This window comes from Patiria miniata, unplaced genomic scaffold, assembly GCF_015706575.1.
Source record: "Patiria miniata isolate m_02_andy unplaced genomic scaffold, ASM1570657v1 HiC_scaffold_29, whole genome shotgun sequence".
NCBI classification, from domain to species: domain Eukaryota; kingdom Metazoa; phylum Echinodermata; class Asteroidea; order Valvatida; family Asterinidae; genus Patiria; species Patiria miniata.
Window position 1 is genome coordinate 5,637,412 of NW_024037068.1, and position 14,332 is coordinate 5,651,743.

At 42.4% G+C, this 14,332-nt stretch overlaps 1 protein-coding gene across 2 annotated transcripts in view; it reads right to left on the reverse strand.

Annotated features, from left to right (window-relative positions):
• The window catches only part of LOC119735994 (tetratricopeptide repeat protein 12-like), a 31,442-nt gene that overhangs the window by 10,172 nt on the left and 6,938 nt on the right, over positions 1 to 14,332 (reverse strand). Inside the window, exons 3-10 of one of the 2 annotated variants that reach the window (XM_038209978.1) lie at positions 13,919 to 13,961; positions 11,734 to 11,933; positions 9,782 to 9,974; positions 8,882 to 9,070; positions 6,912 to 6,981; positions 5,790 to 5,890; positions 3,562 to 3,730; positions 315 to 410 (exon numbers count right to left, since the gene is read on the reverse strand). In XM_038209978.1, the coding sequence (XP_038065906.1) occupies positions 315 to 410; positions 3,562 to 3,730; positions 5,790 to 5,890; positions 6,912 to 6,981; positions 8,882 to 9,070; positions 9,782 to 9,974; positions 11,734 to 11,933; positions 13,919 to 13,961 (1,061 nt within the window). The remainder of the gene's footprint in view (positions 1 to 314; positions 411 to 3,561; positions 3,731 to 5,789; positions 5,891 to 6,911; positions 6,982 to 8,881; positions 9,071 to 9,781; positions 9,975 to 11,733; positions 11,934 to 13,918; positions 13,962 to 14,332) is intronic. The other variant, XM_038209979.1, reaches the window with a different exon arrangement.

Consider the following 14,332-nt stretch of genomic DNA (forward strand, 5'->3'; position numbering starts at 1 on the left):
AGACAAAAGCGAGCAAGTGGAAGGCACATGCTGGCTTTTCAATCACCTACAATCAAAGGCATAGCTGTATCAAGTAACATAAAACAGTCACAGCCAGTCAATCCTGCTTCATGTAGGCTGGGAGCTCTTAACTGTTAAAAACAGTCACTTGATTGATTTTGACTGGAGGGACAACTTTGAACAAGAATATATGTTTGCATAGGTGTGTATCGTGGTTAATTGGCTCTGTCAAGGACATTACACTTTCTTTCCCAATGCTGGAATTGCCGACAAGTGAACAGAAATAATCAATTATCAAAGTTGTACTCATTTACCTTTCATTTTGTATTTGTCCAAGCAGATCAGCAGCAATAGCACCGATGGAGTCTGCCCTAGGATCACGTAGGAATGTCAGCAAGGCTGTCAATAACCTGAACATGACCAGAAGGGAATATACCACACTCTTTTAAATAATGAGCTGTGAAGCTTTAACCCTAACCGCCCTGAATCCTCCAAAATCCTTTTTTGCAAATTGGAGGACTTTGCAGGATTGAGGTTACATGGCAAAAGTGGGTTGCTGATTTCGGAGTACGCACGGTGTCAAGGTCTTGGGCCGGACCTTGTGTTGTTTATGCTCAGCCGTGCATAAATTTAGTCCTTGATTATACTTGACATCCTCCGCACTGCTCCAGGATGTCACTGCCTCTGCCTCAGCCTATTGACAGTCATAGCCGGAGGATTTTGCAGGATTTAGGCAGTGGTCACCCCTCCATGGACCATATTCAAGAAATAGCGGAGGAATTTGCAGGGTTGAGGCTATATGCTATTTTTCCATGAGGTTTTGGAGGATTGAGGCTACATCCTTGCAAAAAGGCCTAGGGAGTTAGGGTTAATTGGCCACCTTTTAGACAAATACAGGTACGTGTGCTACATACACTCACGGGGCCCCCTTCAATGGAGAGACCGTTGTGAATGCCGCTGTACAAAGTAACTGCCTCATGATTGATTATCTGTACAACAGCTAGCACAACGCTTTCACCACTGAAGGGGGCTTCCATGATAGCAGTGATAGTGTGCTTGGATTTCTATAGACCCACTGCATGACCAAAGATGGTATTATGCGACTCTTTGAGTGATCCCCGTTTGCTGGTTTCCCAGGTTTGCAGCATTACTAGCATCTTGACTTTGGGCGTGATCCCTGCATACGGGTTTATGGCTTCTGACTTGTGCCCCTTTAAAGGGAATATACATCATTTGCTTTTGAGGTAATTTTCAGAAACGGATGAATTTGGGGGGTTGGAAATATATAGAAAATATTGTTACACTGACTTTTTTGACATTTTGGGTTCGTAGATGCTATAAAAACCAAGAAAAACAATCATTTTTCTGTGTCTGGTTCCCTGACTCCATTTTAAATGAAACGGAGCAATTTATAGACGTTGGGGAATTGTAAGCATGGTAAGGTCAGGGAACCAGTCTAGCTGGCTTGTATCCGTTCAGAGGTGTGTAATCGATCGCAAACAACAAACTAAAATGGTTAATTGGGGCCAGCATTTGAAATAAGCGAGTTTTTTCCAATGCTGGTCGGCCGACCATTGTTGGAAATTGAAACGAAAATACCACTTTTCTTGAAAATGACTGTGTTTTAGGTGCCATGAGTTTACAGGATGCTTTAGACTGTTATTCACTAACCGTCCAGCAAGGTATTTCAAAATAATTTGGTAGTTTTATTTTTTGATGTTTGCAAATGTTGTATTTTCCCTTTAACAAAGATATTGACAAAATGGGGAACTGCCAACATAGGGCTGGATAGCTCCTTTGTCCGAGCACCCGAACGACATTCCGGAGGTAGCAGGTTCAAACCCCACTCCTGTCATTTTCTTATATATACGTGCGAGCTAGCGCAGAGTTTTTCATCTGAACGTACACGACCCCTTTGCCTCTTTGCACAGGCTCATCAGTACAGCAAAGCCACTTTCGCAAAATTTCATTTGACAACTGTTGACTGCTGTGATGTGAGATATGACGTTTTCCGAGGGGTTCGCTGAGGGTGCTATGGCCCCTTGGGTGTTCAAAACGCAATATCTCACATCACAGCAGTCAACAATTCTTTCGTTATACCTCTGTTCTTTAGATGTGAAATTCACGAAAAACAAACAGCAGTAAAAACAGTCATGACAATCGAATGTCAACTCACATGCATGCCACGTGCTGAATACAGCTGGTCGTCTGCTAGTTCACTGCTCCCACTCATGTGTGAAAACATGGTCAAAATACTAGCGTGGGTACCAACGATAGAAGCGTTTCACACTGTACGCACTGTACGTACAAAGTCATAGCACACTCCCTGTGGGATATCACATACACAAATTGTGTACGTGATTTCCCACAGGAAGTGTGCCATGACATTTTATAAACTTAAAGGGAAAATACAACATTTGCAAACATCAAAAAATAAGTTTGGAAATCATTTGGAAATACCTTGCTGGACTGTTAGTGAATGACAGTGTAAAGCATCCTGTAAAATCATGGCACCTGGTATACTGTCATTTTCAAGAAAAGTGGTATTTTTGTATCAATTTCCAACGCTGGTCAGCCGACCAGCGTTGGAAAAAACTGGCTTTTTTTCAAATACTGGCCCCAATTGACCATTGCACTTGTTTGAAATCGATTACACACCTATGAACGGGTACGAGCCAGCTCGACTGGTTCCCTGACCTTAAATTCCCTAATGTATGTAAACTGCTCTGTTTCTTCTTATATGGAGTCAGGGAACCAGACTACAGGAAAACGATTGTTTTTCTTGGTTTTTATAGCATTTTCGAACCCAAAACCTCAAAAAAGTCAGTGTAACTATATTTGCTATATATTTCGAACCCCCAATTCCATCCATTTCTAAAAATTACAGCAAAAGCAAATGATGTATATTCCCTTTAAGAAAACAAGAACACTAGGGCTGTCCCGAATACTTGAATATTCGATCATGAACCGGATATCCAAATAGCTGTTTGCCGGTTTGAATATTCAAAAACGAAAAAAACTATATTCACAAACACACACAAATGTGATGTTATTTTTTCGTAGAGTTGCAGCGCTTTATTGTCAGGTGCCCCTTTTGTTGTTGACGGCAACTTTTTCGTCAACAGCGGTTTATCGTTCGCATCCTGTTAGTTTAACCCCTTGTGGCCGGGTTTTTATGCCTCACTGCACATGCTTATATGCATCACTGCACAGTAGCCTCTGCGCAGTAGCGGCAGTAACGGCACTGCACAGTAGCAGCTGCCCACAGACGGCATACATAGGCATAACGAGGCATACCGGTCCGCGGCTATACCTGTCAGCCACTATGGAGGGGTTTCAGCCTTTACAGTTATAAAATACTTAATACTGCAAACAATCATGTGCCCAATATCGATTGCCGCACACAAATGTTGACTAGGACAATCTTCGTGCAACTTTGCACCAGTGCAGCACACAGTAGCAGCTGGCAGTTCCGAATATCCAAATATTCTGTCAAACTCAGTTTCGAGTGAACGAATGATAAATTATTCGAAAATGGACAGCCTGATAAACACCACTCACCTGAACACATCAAGGTTTTGAAGTACAGTGCAGCATCCCCTCTCGTTCTTGGACAACGTGTAGACGAGACGAACACATCGAGACTGGAGCTGGCTGGAAGCATTGCACAGAAGATCGACCACCTGGGCGGGGACCATACTGAGATGTGTCAGATGGACAATATTTTCCTCTGTAAACAAGAAAAAAAAATCAAATCCTTCCCTTTTTTACTTCAAATGTCATTTTCCTCTTAACCCCATGCACACGGGAAGCGGTCATGGCCGCGGCCGCGGCCGCTAATCCTCATTGGAATGCAGTTGCCAGCTGTGGTATGCCGTGGCACACGGCTAGTGGGTAGTTCCACAGCTGCTGCTTTTGTGCAGTCCCGCTACCACACAAAGGCTGTGCAGTCATGCGGGCCACTTGCTCTATGTGTGGAGGAATGTCCCCATTATAACCCGTCCTTAAGGGGTTAAGCATAGACTTCACCTCTGGCTCAAGAATCATTTTGTCGAAACAAAACAAAAACATTACTATTGGTCTCATTAGGTAACATTTGCTATTCCTAAAGAACACAAAAAATACCTTGCTTACCCCTTTGACAACTTCGCTCACTTGAGAGGCCAAAAAAAAAAGTCTCCGGTTTCTGGTATGCGCGCGCGTCGCCGTAGCCATGCGCGTAGGCAAAATGAAAAAGTTTTTTTTCCAATGAAAGATGATGTCTCAAAACCGCCAAACTCACTGGTTTGACTGGAATCCTGCTGCTGCACAATTTTAACGTGTTTTTAGAAAAAAAAAAAAAAGCCGCGTCGCCGCACCACTTTTTGGGCAAGCTCCATACCAGAAACCGGAGACTTTTGTTCCTTGGCCTTGGCGCAGAACTTTCTGAAACAATTAGTAGGATTCATTGGTGGCAGTAACCATGAAATTGGGCATTATGGAAATAGTCATGATGCCGACACCATCAGCACAGACCCACGATTACGACAAATTTATGATTACGACCAAATTCCATGACTCGGAGTCTACAATTCACCGCTATGATACAGCAGTACTTAGTGACTTCTTTTCAACACTGGGGTACAGCTGGGGACACCAACTTGAACAATTTCAAAAGCTTGGGGGAGGGGGGAGGAGTGGGGGGGGGGGGGGGTTGGCAACCACCGGACTAAAGGGTTTGTTCTATGCATCGGTATGCATTTGAAAAACAAAATCAAAAATGGGGGAAGGAGAGGGCTGGCAGGGGAGGAGGAGAGGATCATTTCCATTGGCGTTCCCTGTCTCCCAAAACTATCCGCTCCGTTCACAAGTACCCCCTCACCGGCAAGCAAAGTGCAGTTGGGGGCGACCGACCGACGCCATCTCGCCCGACTGCAATTTTATTTGACGCGACGTGCGGCCGTACCACTGCGTGTGCACAGTATAAATCCCCTGGTGTACGTGCGTCACATGGGACGTCGTTGCTAGGTAAAAGGGCGCCCTCATTTGTTGGCGCACAGAGCTCATTGGAGGAGTCTTTTCTAACAATACCCAAAAACATCACTGCCGATGCTTTGTGTATGACTGTGGACACTGCAGAAATACAGAAACGGCTCGGCCGGGGTCGCGTTCGAATTACAAAAAAAAAATGTACTTGGCTGCGGCTGGAGATAACACACGGGTCTATGGGAAGTGGCTGCAGCTGTTCCCATTTCCTGTGAGTGTAATAATCGGCAATAGCCAGGTAGTTTGGACACAGTCTAACCACTGATCTCTCTATAAAGACTGGATAGCGGATAAAGAGCCGCACAATGAATGAATTTGACGCCATATTGGTGAGACCGGTGAGACCGGCTGGTGATCTACAAAGGACAAGCTGCCGTCTTTTTATAGCCAGCATGATTACTTTTGTGACATCGCGGTTCACTTGACTTATATTTTGACCACCACCACTGACCAAGGTTTACAATTTTTCTAACGTCGTGGTTTACTTTTTTAACGCCGCAGTTCAGTTTTTCGGCGTTTTGGAAATAATAATCACTACGGAAATGTGTCCTTTTTAGAACATTATTATAGGTGTACGTGACCAAAATGCGCGTCAACTGTTGATACAACGGGCGCTGAATATACACGTAGAACGCTCGTATTATACGCGGCCGTCTTCGTGAGACCGGGGGGTGAATTGGTCAATATGCAAAGTCTACTCTGTGAAAGGTGTAAGGATATCCGCTATCCAGTCTTTTTATAGAGATCAGTGAGTCTAACTCTACCATTGTCCATAACAGCGGAGGTGAAAAGGTCAAGGGTCGTACACATGAGGTCGTGAGCTCCAGACTTCAGATCCTCGCCGGCTGCTGCATCGTCAAGACTTCTGCAAAATCGGACATTGCCACATGACAGTCACATGACATTCGCTGATATGTTAATACTGGCATTAACATAAGAAATGCAATCAACACAATGCATTTTTTTCTGTTGGGAATTGATCGAATGGTTCAATTACAACGGCACATTTTTTAAATCATTAACTCCACTTTAAAGTTGCATTCCCCATACTATTTTTGAGTCTCATTCCCAGAAATTGATTTCTTTTCTAAATTGCTAGTTCACTAGTAATACAGGAGTTATTCACTTTTGAACGAGACATTGACCCAAAAAAATGTATTGTTAAAAGTTATTGACAATTTCGAATTACTGACTGACAGATATACATGTAGAAAAATTTTTTTTTGAAGAGCACGGGCAACGCAACTTTGAAAATGACCTTAAAGGTACAGTCCATCATTTGTAATTTGTGCATTTTGTTCATTTGAAGCAACAAAAGTGCTCAAAATCTAAAGAAGGGTGCTGAACAACTAACCTCATGAAGTTTCAGCTCAGTTTCAGGTGTATATTTCGAGAAAAACAGCATTCTAGGATCTCAATTTCAAATCAAAAGTTGCTGAATCATGTTTTGAATTGGGCCTGAATTCAGCGTCCGAGACAGTTCTCACTGAGCCGATTGCAGCTACGCGATGTCACGCACTGATCCGACGAATTATAGCAACCGCGCGTGCGTGTGCATCGTGTCAACGCTTGCGCGTCCTTTGCCGAATAAAAACACGAACTACTCACGGAAATTTACAATGATGCGTCTTTAGACAGACGCATCATTGGAAAGGCCTCCTTTTGTTGATTTCTTCAAAATGACAGCTTGCCAGAAAGAATAATTTCACAGGGAGTTTAGTCCCCTTACTATCTTTCAACCAAGTATGTTTTTCTACAATAATTACGTCAGTTACTTTTTGGATAGATGCAAACGGTGGACTGTAGCTTTAAAGGGTTTCACAGAGTAAACCTGACAACTGTTTACATGTAGTTTCATCATTGATACTGAAAACAAGTTTGCTTACTTTTGGATGATCGGGTGGTCTGTCAGTAGGTCAAATCCACCAAATGTTCTGAACTGTGCGCGGGATGAGTCTGTGAGAAGATAACAGAGAATTGAATCATAGCAACTACTGCTGTGGTGTGGTCACCCACACAGGCCAACCATATTGGACGTCTACGGTTGCAGACTTGTAAATTAATTACTGTAGACCCCAGTGATATTTACGCCCACTACTGAAATACAGAACAAATACTCACAACTCTCAAAGGTGTCTGAGACGAATATCATCATCTTTCATTTTCTGTTCAATTTTTTGGGGGTTCACCGGTACCAATGACTTGTGGGAGAAAAATCGGACATTGACCGTGACAAAATACTACAGCATATGTACTTTACGCATAATGCAATGTACATGTACTGTGCGATTGATCTAGCCTTTCAAAATGGCGAATCTTGCACCATTCATGTGATGCCAAGTGGATGCTAAACCTCAACACAATCTGTGCCAAACACTCACAATCACCCCCTGCATCACACAGGAATAACAGCTGTGATCAAGAAGAGTAAACCCAACAATTCAATTCAATTCAATTCAATTGACTTTATTATCCCTGACGGGATAAATATTACACAAAATACACAATACATGTACATTTACTTCACTAAAAAGAAAGATATAAAAATAAGTTATTAACATTAAAAAAAATATAAAATATTGCCCAGAACCTTAAAAAGCCCGTTTAAAAAAGTTTTGCGTGGGTACAATTAAAATCCGGCGCACACAGAAATGCCACTTAATATTACAGACCAGGATGTGAGGATCTTTAAAGGAAATTCCATCATTTTTCTAGGACAAAAGAAGGGCTTTCATGACCAATTCCTACGCTGTTTAGGCATCTAATATGAGCCTATTCACTGGCTAGTCATCACACTGGAGGCAAGGGACGCCTCCCCCTTGATCAGTCATCCAGTGTGACACAAGACCACTGTGCACCACATAACCATCAAAATGCATTGAACATGCAACCAGTACAAGAGCATATTTATGTACACGCATATTGAGGAAGAATAGAGAACTGGCTGACTGTCATAGCCAAATATTACGCATCATCACCTACATGTATGGGTTGTGCATGACTCCATGACTTTTCAGTGACATTTTTGTCTTGGAATATCAATTTTTCATGACTACTTGAACAGTTGTAAAATAACAAAATTCCGAAACTCATCCATGACTTTCCAGGGTATTCGCTCCGTTCACAAGCACAAACCGGCAAAGGAAGGACAGTTTGAGGTGACCGACTGACGCCATCTTGCCTGACTGCAATATTGCCGCGACGCGCGGCCGTACCACTGCGTGTACATAGTTCAAATCCCCTGGCACACACAAGGAACAGTGCGCGTCAACCAGCTAAATGTCCCGCCCATGGGACGTCGTTGTTAGGTAAAAGGGCGCCCTCTTTTGTTAGCGCACGGTGTTCGAAATTGCCGGAAAAACCAAGAAAAACAAAAATATTCATGTAGTCTGGTTCCCTGACTCCACTAAAGATGAAATGGATCAATTTATAGATCCCGGAAAATGGTAGGGTAAGGGAACCAGTCTAGCTGGCCTTCACCCGTTCATGAACATGTAACCATTAATAGAAAACAAAATTTGGACTGAAAAAATGGTAAATTTGGAGCAGTTGTTGAAAAATAGTTAGGTTTTTCCAACGGTGGTCGGCCGACCACCGCTGGAAATTTATACAAAAATACCACTTTTCTTGAAATTATTTCACACCAGGAGCCATAATTTTACAGGCTGCTTTAGACTGTAATTTGCCAACATCCTAGTAAGGTATTTCGTAAACATTTGGTAGTTTTGTTTTTCGATGTTTGCAAATGTTGTATATTCCCTTTAAACCTACATTCAAGATTATTATTTGGGATCAGAAACCTACAAATTATTACATTGTACCTATTTTTCAAAATTATCGCAGAGTTTTTGCTTACCGTCATTGAGCGTGAGACTTAAAATACGCATTCCTCCGACATAGTAGGCTGTGGGCCGGTGCGGTTGTTTGAGTTTCATTACTATCTCATGAACGCCTGTTGCTTTGACGTCGCCCTCGTTGAACAGCCTCTCAGCCTCCATATCCGACTTGGCCGTGGACTCGGCAAGATTCACGGCTGCAATGTAGTCTAGTGCAGGAGTTAGATTGGCGGAAAAATGAAAAATGGACAAAATAAACAGCAAATATATGCATGGTGGATCTGCAAACATTTCAACTCCTTCAAAGAGAAAATAAAACATTTGCTTTTGCTGTAACTTCCAGAAACGGATGGATTTTTGGGGTCATCAGTATTTAATGACAAATATTGCTACACTGACTTGTTTTGAAGTTTTGTGTTCATAAATGCTGGAAAAACCAAGAAAAGCAAACGTGTTCCTTTAGTCTGGTTCCCGACCCCACTAAAGATGAAAGGAGCAATTTACAGCCATTGGGGAATTGTAAGGTCAGGGAACCAGTCTAGCTGGCTGGTACCCATTCATAGGTGTGTAATCAATTGCAAACAAAATACGAACTCACTAAACATCGTAAATTTGGGGCAGTATTTAGAAAAAAAATCCTGTTTTTTCCAACCCTGGTCGGCCGGCCAGCGTTGGAAATGGATACAAAAATACCACTTGTCTTGAAAATGTCAGCACACCAGATGGCATGATTTTACAGGATGCTTTAGACTGTCATTCACTAACACTCCAGTAAGGTACGTCATATATACTTCGTAGTTTTGTTTTTTGATGTTTGCAAATGTATATTCCCTTTAAATACACGCCCTGAATGTTTTACGACTTCAGATTCGTGTTCACATTCACAAGTTTGTGTCTTGGCCTAAAGACTGCCGACCCACCTGCGACCATTTTCTCGTGTTTCTCGTCAATCTTGAGGATTTCTTGGTAAGTCGTAGCGGCTGCCTGGTAATCCTTCAGTCCCTGCTGGGCCTTGCCCAGGTGCACCAACGCCTTCACATTGTTGGCTTCAAGCTGCAAGGCCGTCCGGCAGTCCTCCATTGCCTCTGTAAACTTTTCCAATTTGTTGTAAGCCTTGGGGGGGGGGGGGACAAAGTGAAAGGAGGGGATTCAAATTTGCATTATGGTGAACAATGAAGCGTTGATGATTTATCTCGCAGGACAACATGTGAGTCGCCTGGGAGTAATCATCTGCCCTAATTTGTTAGGGTGGCATGGGTGGCTTGTGCGTAAAGCGCTCGCCTCTCACCAAGGTGACTACGGTTCGAATCCTGGCCGCGGATCGCATGTGAGTAGAGTTGTGCGTTGGTTCTCTCCTGTGACACGTGGCTTTTTCTCCGGGCCCTCCGGTTTTCCTCCGGGCCCTCCGGTTTTCCTCCCTCCGGAAAAATCAAACACTTTCGATCTCAGGCTGTACTCCGTGGTCATATATGGGTCGATATGGCCGGCAGCCATAGGCGCCTTTACGTGCCAGCAGCCCGACCACGTTGTAGCCGCGTCCTTCGCAATTCAGCCTACCAGCTGCGAGTAAGGATGATTAGCCTCCCAATTTAGTATTATTATTATTATGCGCAGTACCACGAAAACATAAACGCAGCCAACTCCCAGCAGCGTTGTAAATGAAGCTAGCAAGGCTGTTTACATAAAAAGGTCAAGCTGTTACTGTATATATAATACACTTGAATATAAAGGGGAAAAATGTGATATCAATCTAATATGCTAAGAAATATGCTCGTTTCAACATGTGCTGTCGACATCAACATGTTGCAGGCCTCACTATACAAATCTTGAATCTTTATGAGTGCAATGGTAAGAATAATTTCATAAGGTGACACATGGAATGTTAATGGACATTCCATCTGCCACCGATTATTATTGCTTCATTGCATGATAGTGAAACATTCATTATTTGTTTTATAAATCCTCGTCATCTGATTGGCAAGTTGTAAACTGGTACTATGAATGTACAGCATCTGAGCATAACCAACCGAGTCACCGTGCAATGGAAGTTCTGTTTATCTTGGAGTGGGGCTTCTATTTTTGCTGTGTGGCTGCGGTGTGCGTTGCGACGAATAATTCAATGGCAAGTGATCAACATATATATAAGCTCTGTGCACAAGTACCCCCTCTACGGGAAGAGAGGGAGAGTTGGGGGAGACCACGAGGTGTACAAAGTGAGTAAAAAAAAACGAAACCCAAATGTTGGAACAATGTTTAAGGGAAGTTTTGCATGTAGCATTTTCAAAATTTAGGATATAAAAGCCCAATACATCAGCTTTCTTTTAGTACAAAAATCATTCAAATCACTCAGGTACCTTTTAAGTAAAAGAATTTTCAACACAACCACCGTTTTAAAGTTCCGTCCACGGATCACAACAAAGTTCAGTGTTCTTTCAAGCAAAACGAAAACAAATCACATGGGGATGTGTGTGAATTGTTTTCGTTTTGCTGAAAGAACGCACACCTTTTATGTGATCCGTGGACAGAACCTTAAAACGGTGGTTGTGTTTAAAATTCCAAAACTTGAAGAGTAAATGAGTGATCTGAATGATTCTTGTACTAAAAGAAAGCTTATGAATTGAGCTTTAATATCCTAGATTTTGAAAGTGCTACATTTAGAAATTTCAATAAAACAATAGTCCTGACCTTTGGGTTTTTTTTTTTTTACTCACCCTGTATGTTTTCAGACACTCAAGCGAAGACGCTATGGTATTGTGCACATTCATAATATAAAAGTGGTGTGTACTTCCCGAGTCCTGTCCATGGGGCTCCCGAAAGTGGTAACAAAGCGCCTTGTTCGTGCACGGAGCTAGACTTGACTAGACTTGTTTACCTGTGCCCTGTTGGTGTACAACACTACAAGGTCTTTCAGACGCTCCAGGCCCTGCGTGTAGAGCTCAACGGCTCGTGTGAAATCGCCTTTCTGGAATGCCTGGTTCCCCTGATCTTTCAGAACCGTCGCCACTGCTTTACGCTTCTTGCGTTTCTCTGCGCGCTCGTTGGCGTCTGCTTCCAGAGCTCTCATAAAATCATCTGAAAATAAAGTCGATCACGCTTTTCAAGTTACGTAAAAGGACAGAGTTTACTACAACAGTACACACAGGGGTTTGGCTTTTGAACAACGCATACTCTTTAAAGTTTGAACCTACAACCTCACGATCATGAATCCTGTGCTCCAACGCTAGACCACACGTGCCCACATGAAAGTTCAGGACAAAATTTGGCCTCTTGATAATGTTTACTTTCAGTTCAAAATGTCATTTTGATTATGCCTCAACCAGTACTACATGTACCAGAGAACACTATTTTGAAGGCAAATGCTGATTTCTTATGAAGCAGATGTTGAGAAGACATACTTCTCTGAGTCCATAAATTTATAACGCCCCTTAGAATGCTGGAGCTTGGATACCCTCCAGAGTTGCAACTTTTTGGTTAAATTCGTCAACATAAAATAAGGGGCACTAGGGCCAAAAAAAAATAGTCTCTGGTTTCTGGTATGCGCGCATCGCCGTAGCCATGCGCGTCGGCAAAATGTAAAAGTTTTTTTTCAATAAAAGATGAAAAGTCTCAAAACCGCCAAACTCACTGGTTTGACTGGAATCCTGCTGCTGCACAATTTTAACGTGTTTTTAGATGGGGTTATGATCGAGAATAAGCTTCCCTATATGGCCTCTCTGGACTCCCATATATTTGCACTAAGTTTAGTTGGGCACCATTTGCAGTCATCAGCATACATTGGAAGCAAAACAAAACAGGTAAAAAAAAAAAAAACAGCCGCGTCGCCGCACCACTTTTTGGGCAAGCTCCATACCAGAAACCGGAGACTTTATTTTTTTGGGCCTAAAGGTAACATATGGAGTTTGGAGTGTGTCATTGTTACGCCCCTGATCATTAGAGCCTCAACTCGGTCACATCTTAAGCTTGGACCCTCCCAACTAAAAGCATAGTTTCCATTTTGACGCATAAGACACGCAAAGTGAAACGCAAACAGGACCCAAACTGCAACGCAGACACATGGAAACATTTCCTCTGGAAGTGTCGCCGACAACTCAGACAGACGCAAACTACCTGGCAGATGATCGGCAAAGTTGTATCCGGTTCAACTTTGCCAATGATTCCGCGTACTGTCTGCGCAGTCTGCATAGTCTGCGTAATCTTAATGTCGATAATGAAAACCAGACGTAAGTTATTCCAGCTGGGACGCTGTTTCTACGTGATCCTGTGTTGTATGTTAGAGGGCGCGCATTTACGAACCATGAAGTATATACATATATAGTGCCAGATAGAGAAACTAACTTGTAATTTACTTATCATTCATTTGTGGCATGGATATGAGGAAAAGGCAAAAAGACGCATTTTTGACGATTTCTGCCGTGAAAACTATGCCGAGTCCAGTATAAGTGCAGTTGGGCTGGCCCAACTTTAAAGCTATAGTCCATCATTTGCAGCCATCCGAAAAAGTAACTGACGTATTATTGTTGAAAAACATACTTGGTTGAAAGATAGTAAGGGAACTAAACTCCCTGTGAAATTAATCTTTCTGGCAAGCTGTCATTTTGAAGTAATCAACGAAAGAAGGCCTTTCCAACGGTGCGTCTTAAGACGCACCGTAGGAAAATTTAAATTAGTAGTTCGTTTTGTTATTCAGCGCAGCGCGCGCAAGCATTGGCACGACGCACAGGCGCGCGCGGTTGCTATAATTCGTCGGATCAGTGCGCGACATCGCGTATAGCTGCAATTCAACACAATTCAAAACATAATTCAGCAACTTTTGATTTGAAATTGAGATCCTAGAATGCTGTTTTTCTCTGAATATACAGCTGAAGCTGAGCTGAAACTTCATCAGGTAAGTTGTTCAGTATCCTTCATTAGATTTTGAACACTTTTGTTGCTTCAAACGAACAAAATGCACAAATTACAAATGATGGACTATATCTTTAACACTTTTGTTGGGACGGTACCAGCTTAAGTTGGGATCAGTGGGCCACAACAGCTTCAATTCTTAGGTGCATAAGTACCTGGTCCTCGGCTTTGTGAAGGTGATCCATTTCTTTGAATAGTCTATAAAGATATTTAAAAGAATTTAACGTCAGCTGCAATAAAATATAAGTCAAATTACAAAATGGACAAAGTGTACATTTTCAAAAATTGGGTAAGTAAGGCCTAGGTAGGAATTTTTTTTACTTTTTTTGGACAATTTTTTTGTGCGTACAATCATGTGGAGGTGTCTGTGTGAGGTCAAGGGTAAAAGGCAGAAATTGATGATTTTGGGTGTTATTTTTCTCATCTTTCGCATAAAAAAATTAGGGTGGGGCTGTCAGAACAGGGTACGTAGGGAAACCAGAAGCAGAACCTTTTTTTTTTTGGTCCACGTCATGTAAATGAGGTACCTTTAAATGGGATCTACCCGATGCTCCCCAATACCGATGTTC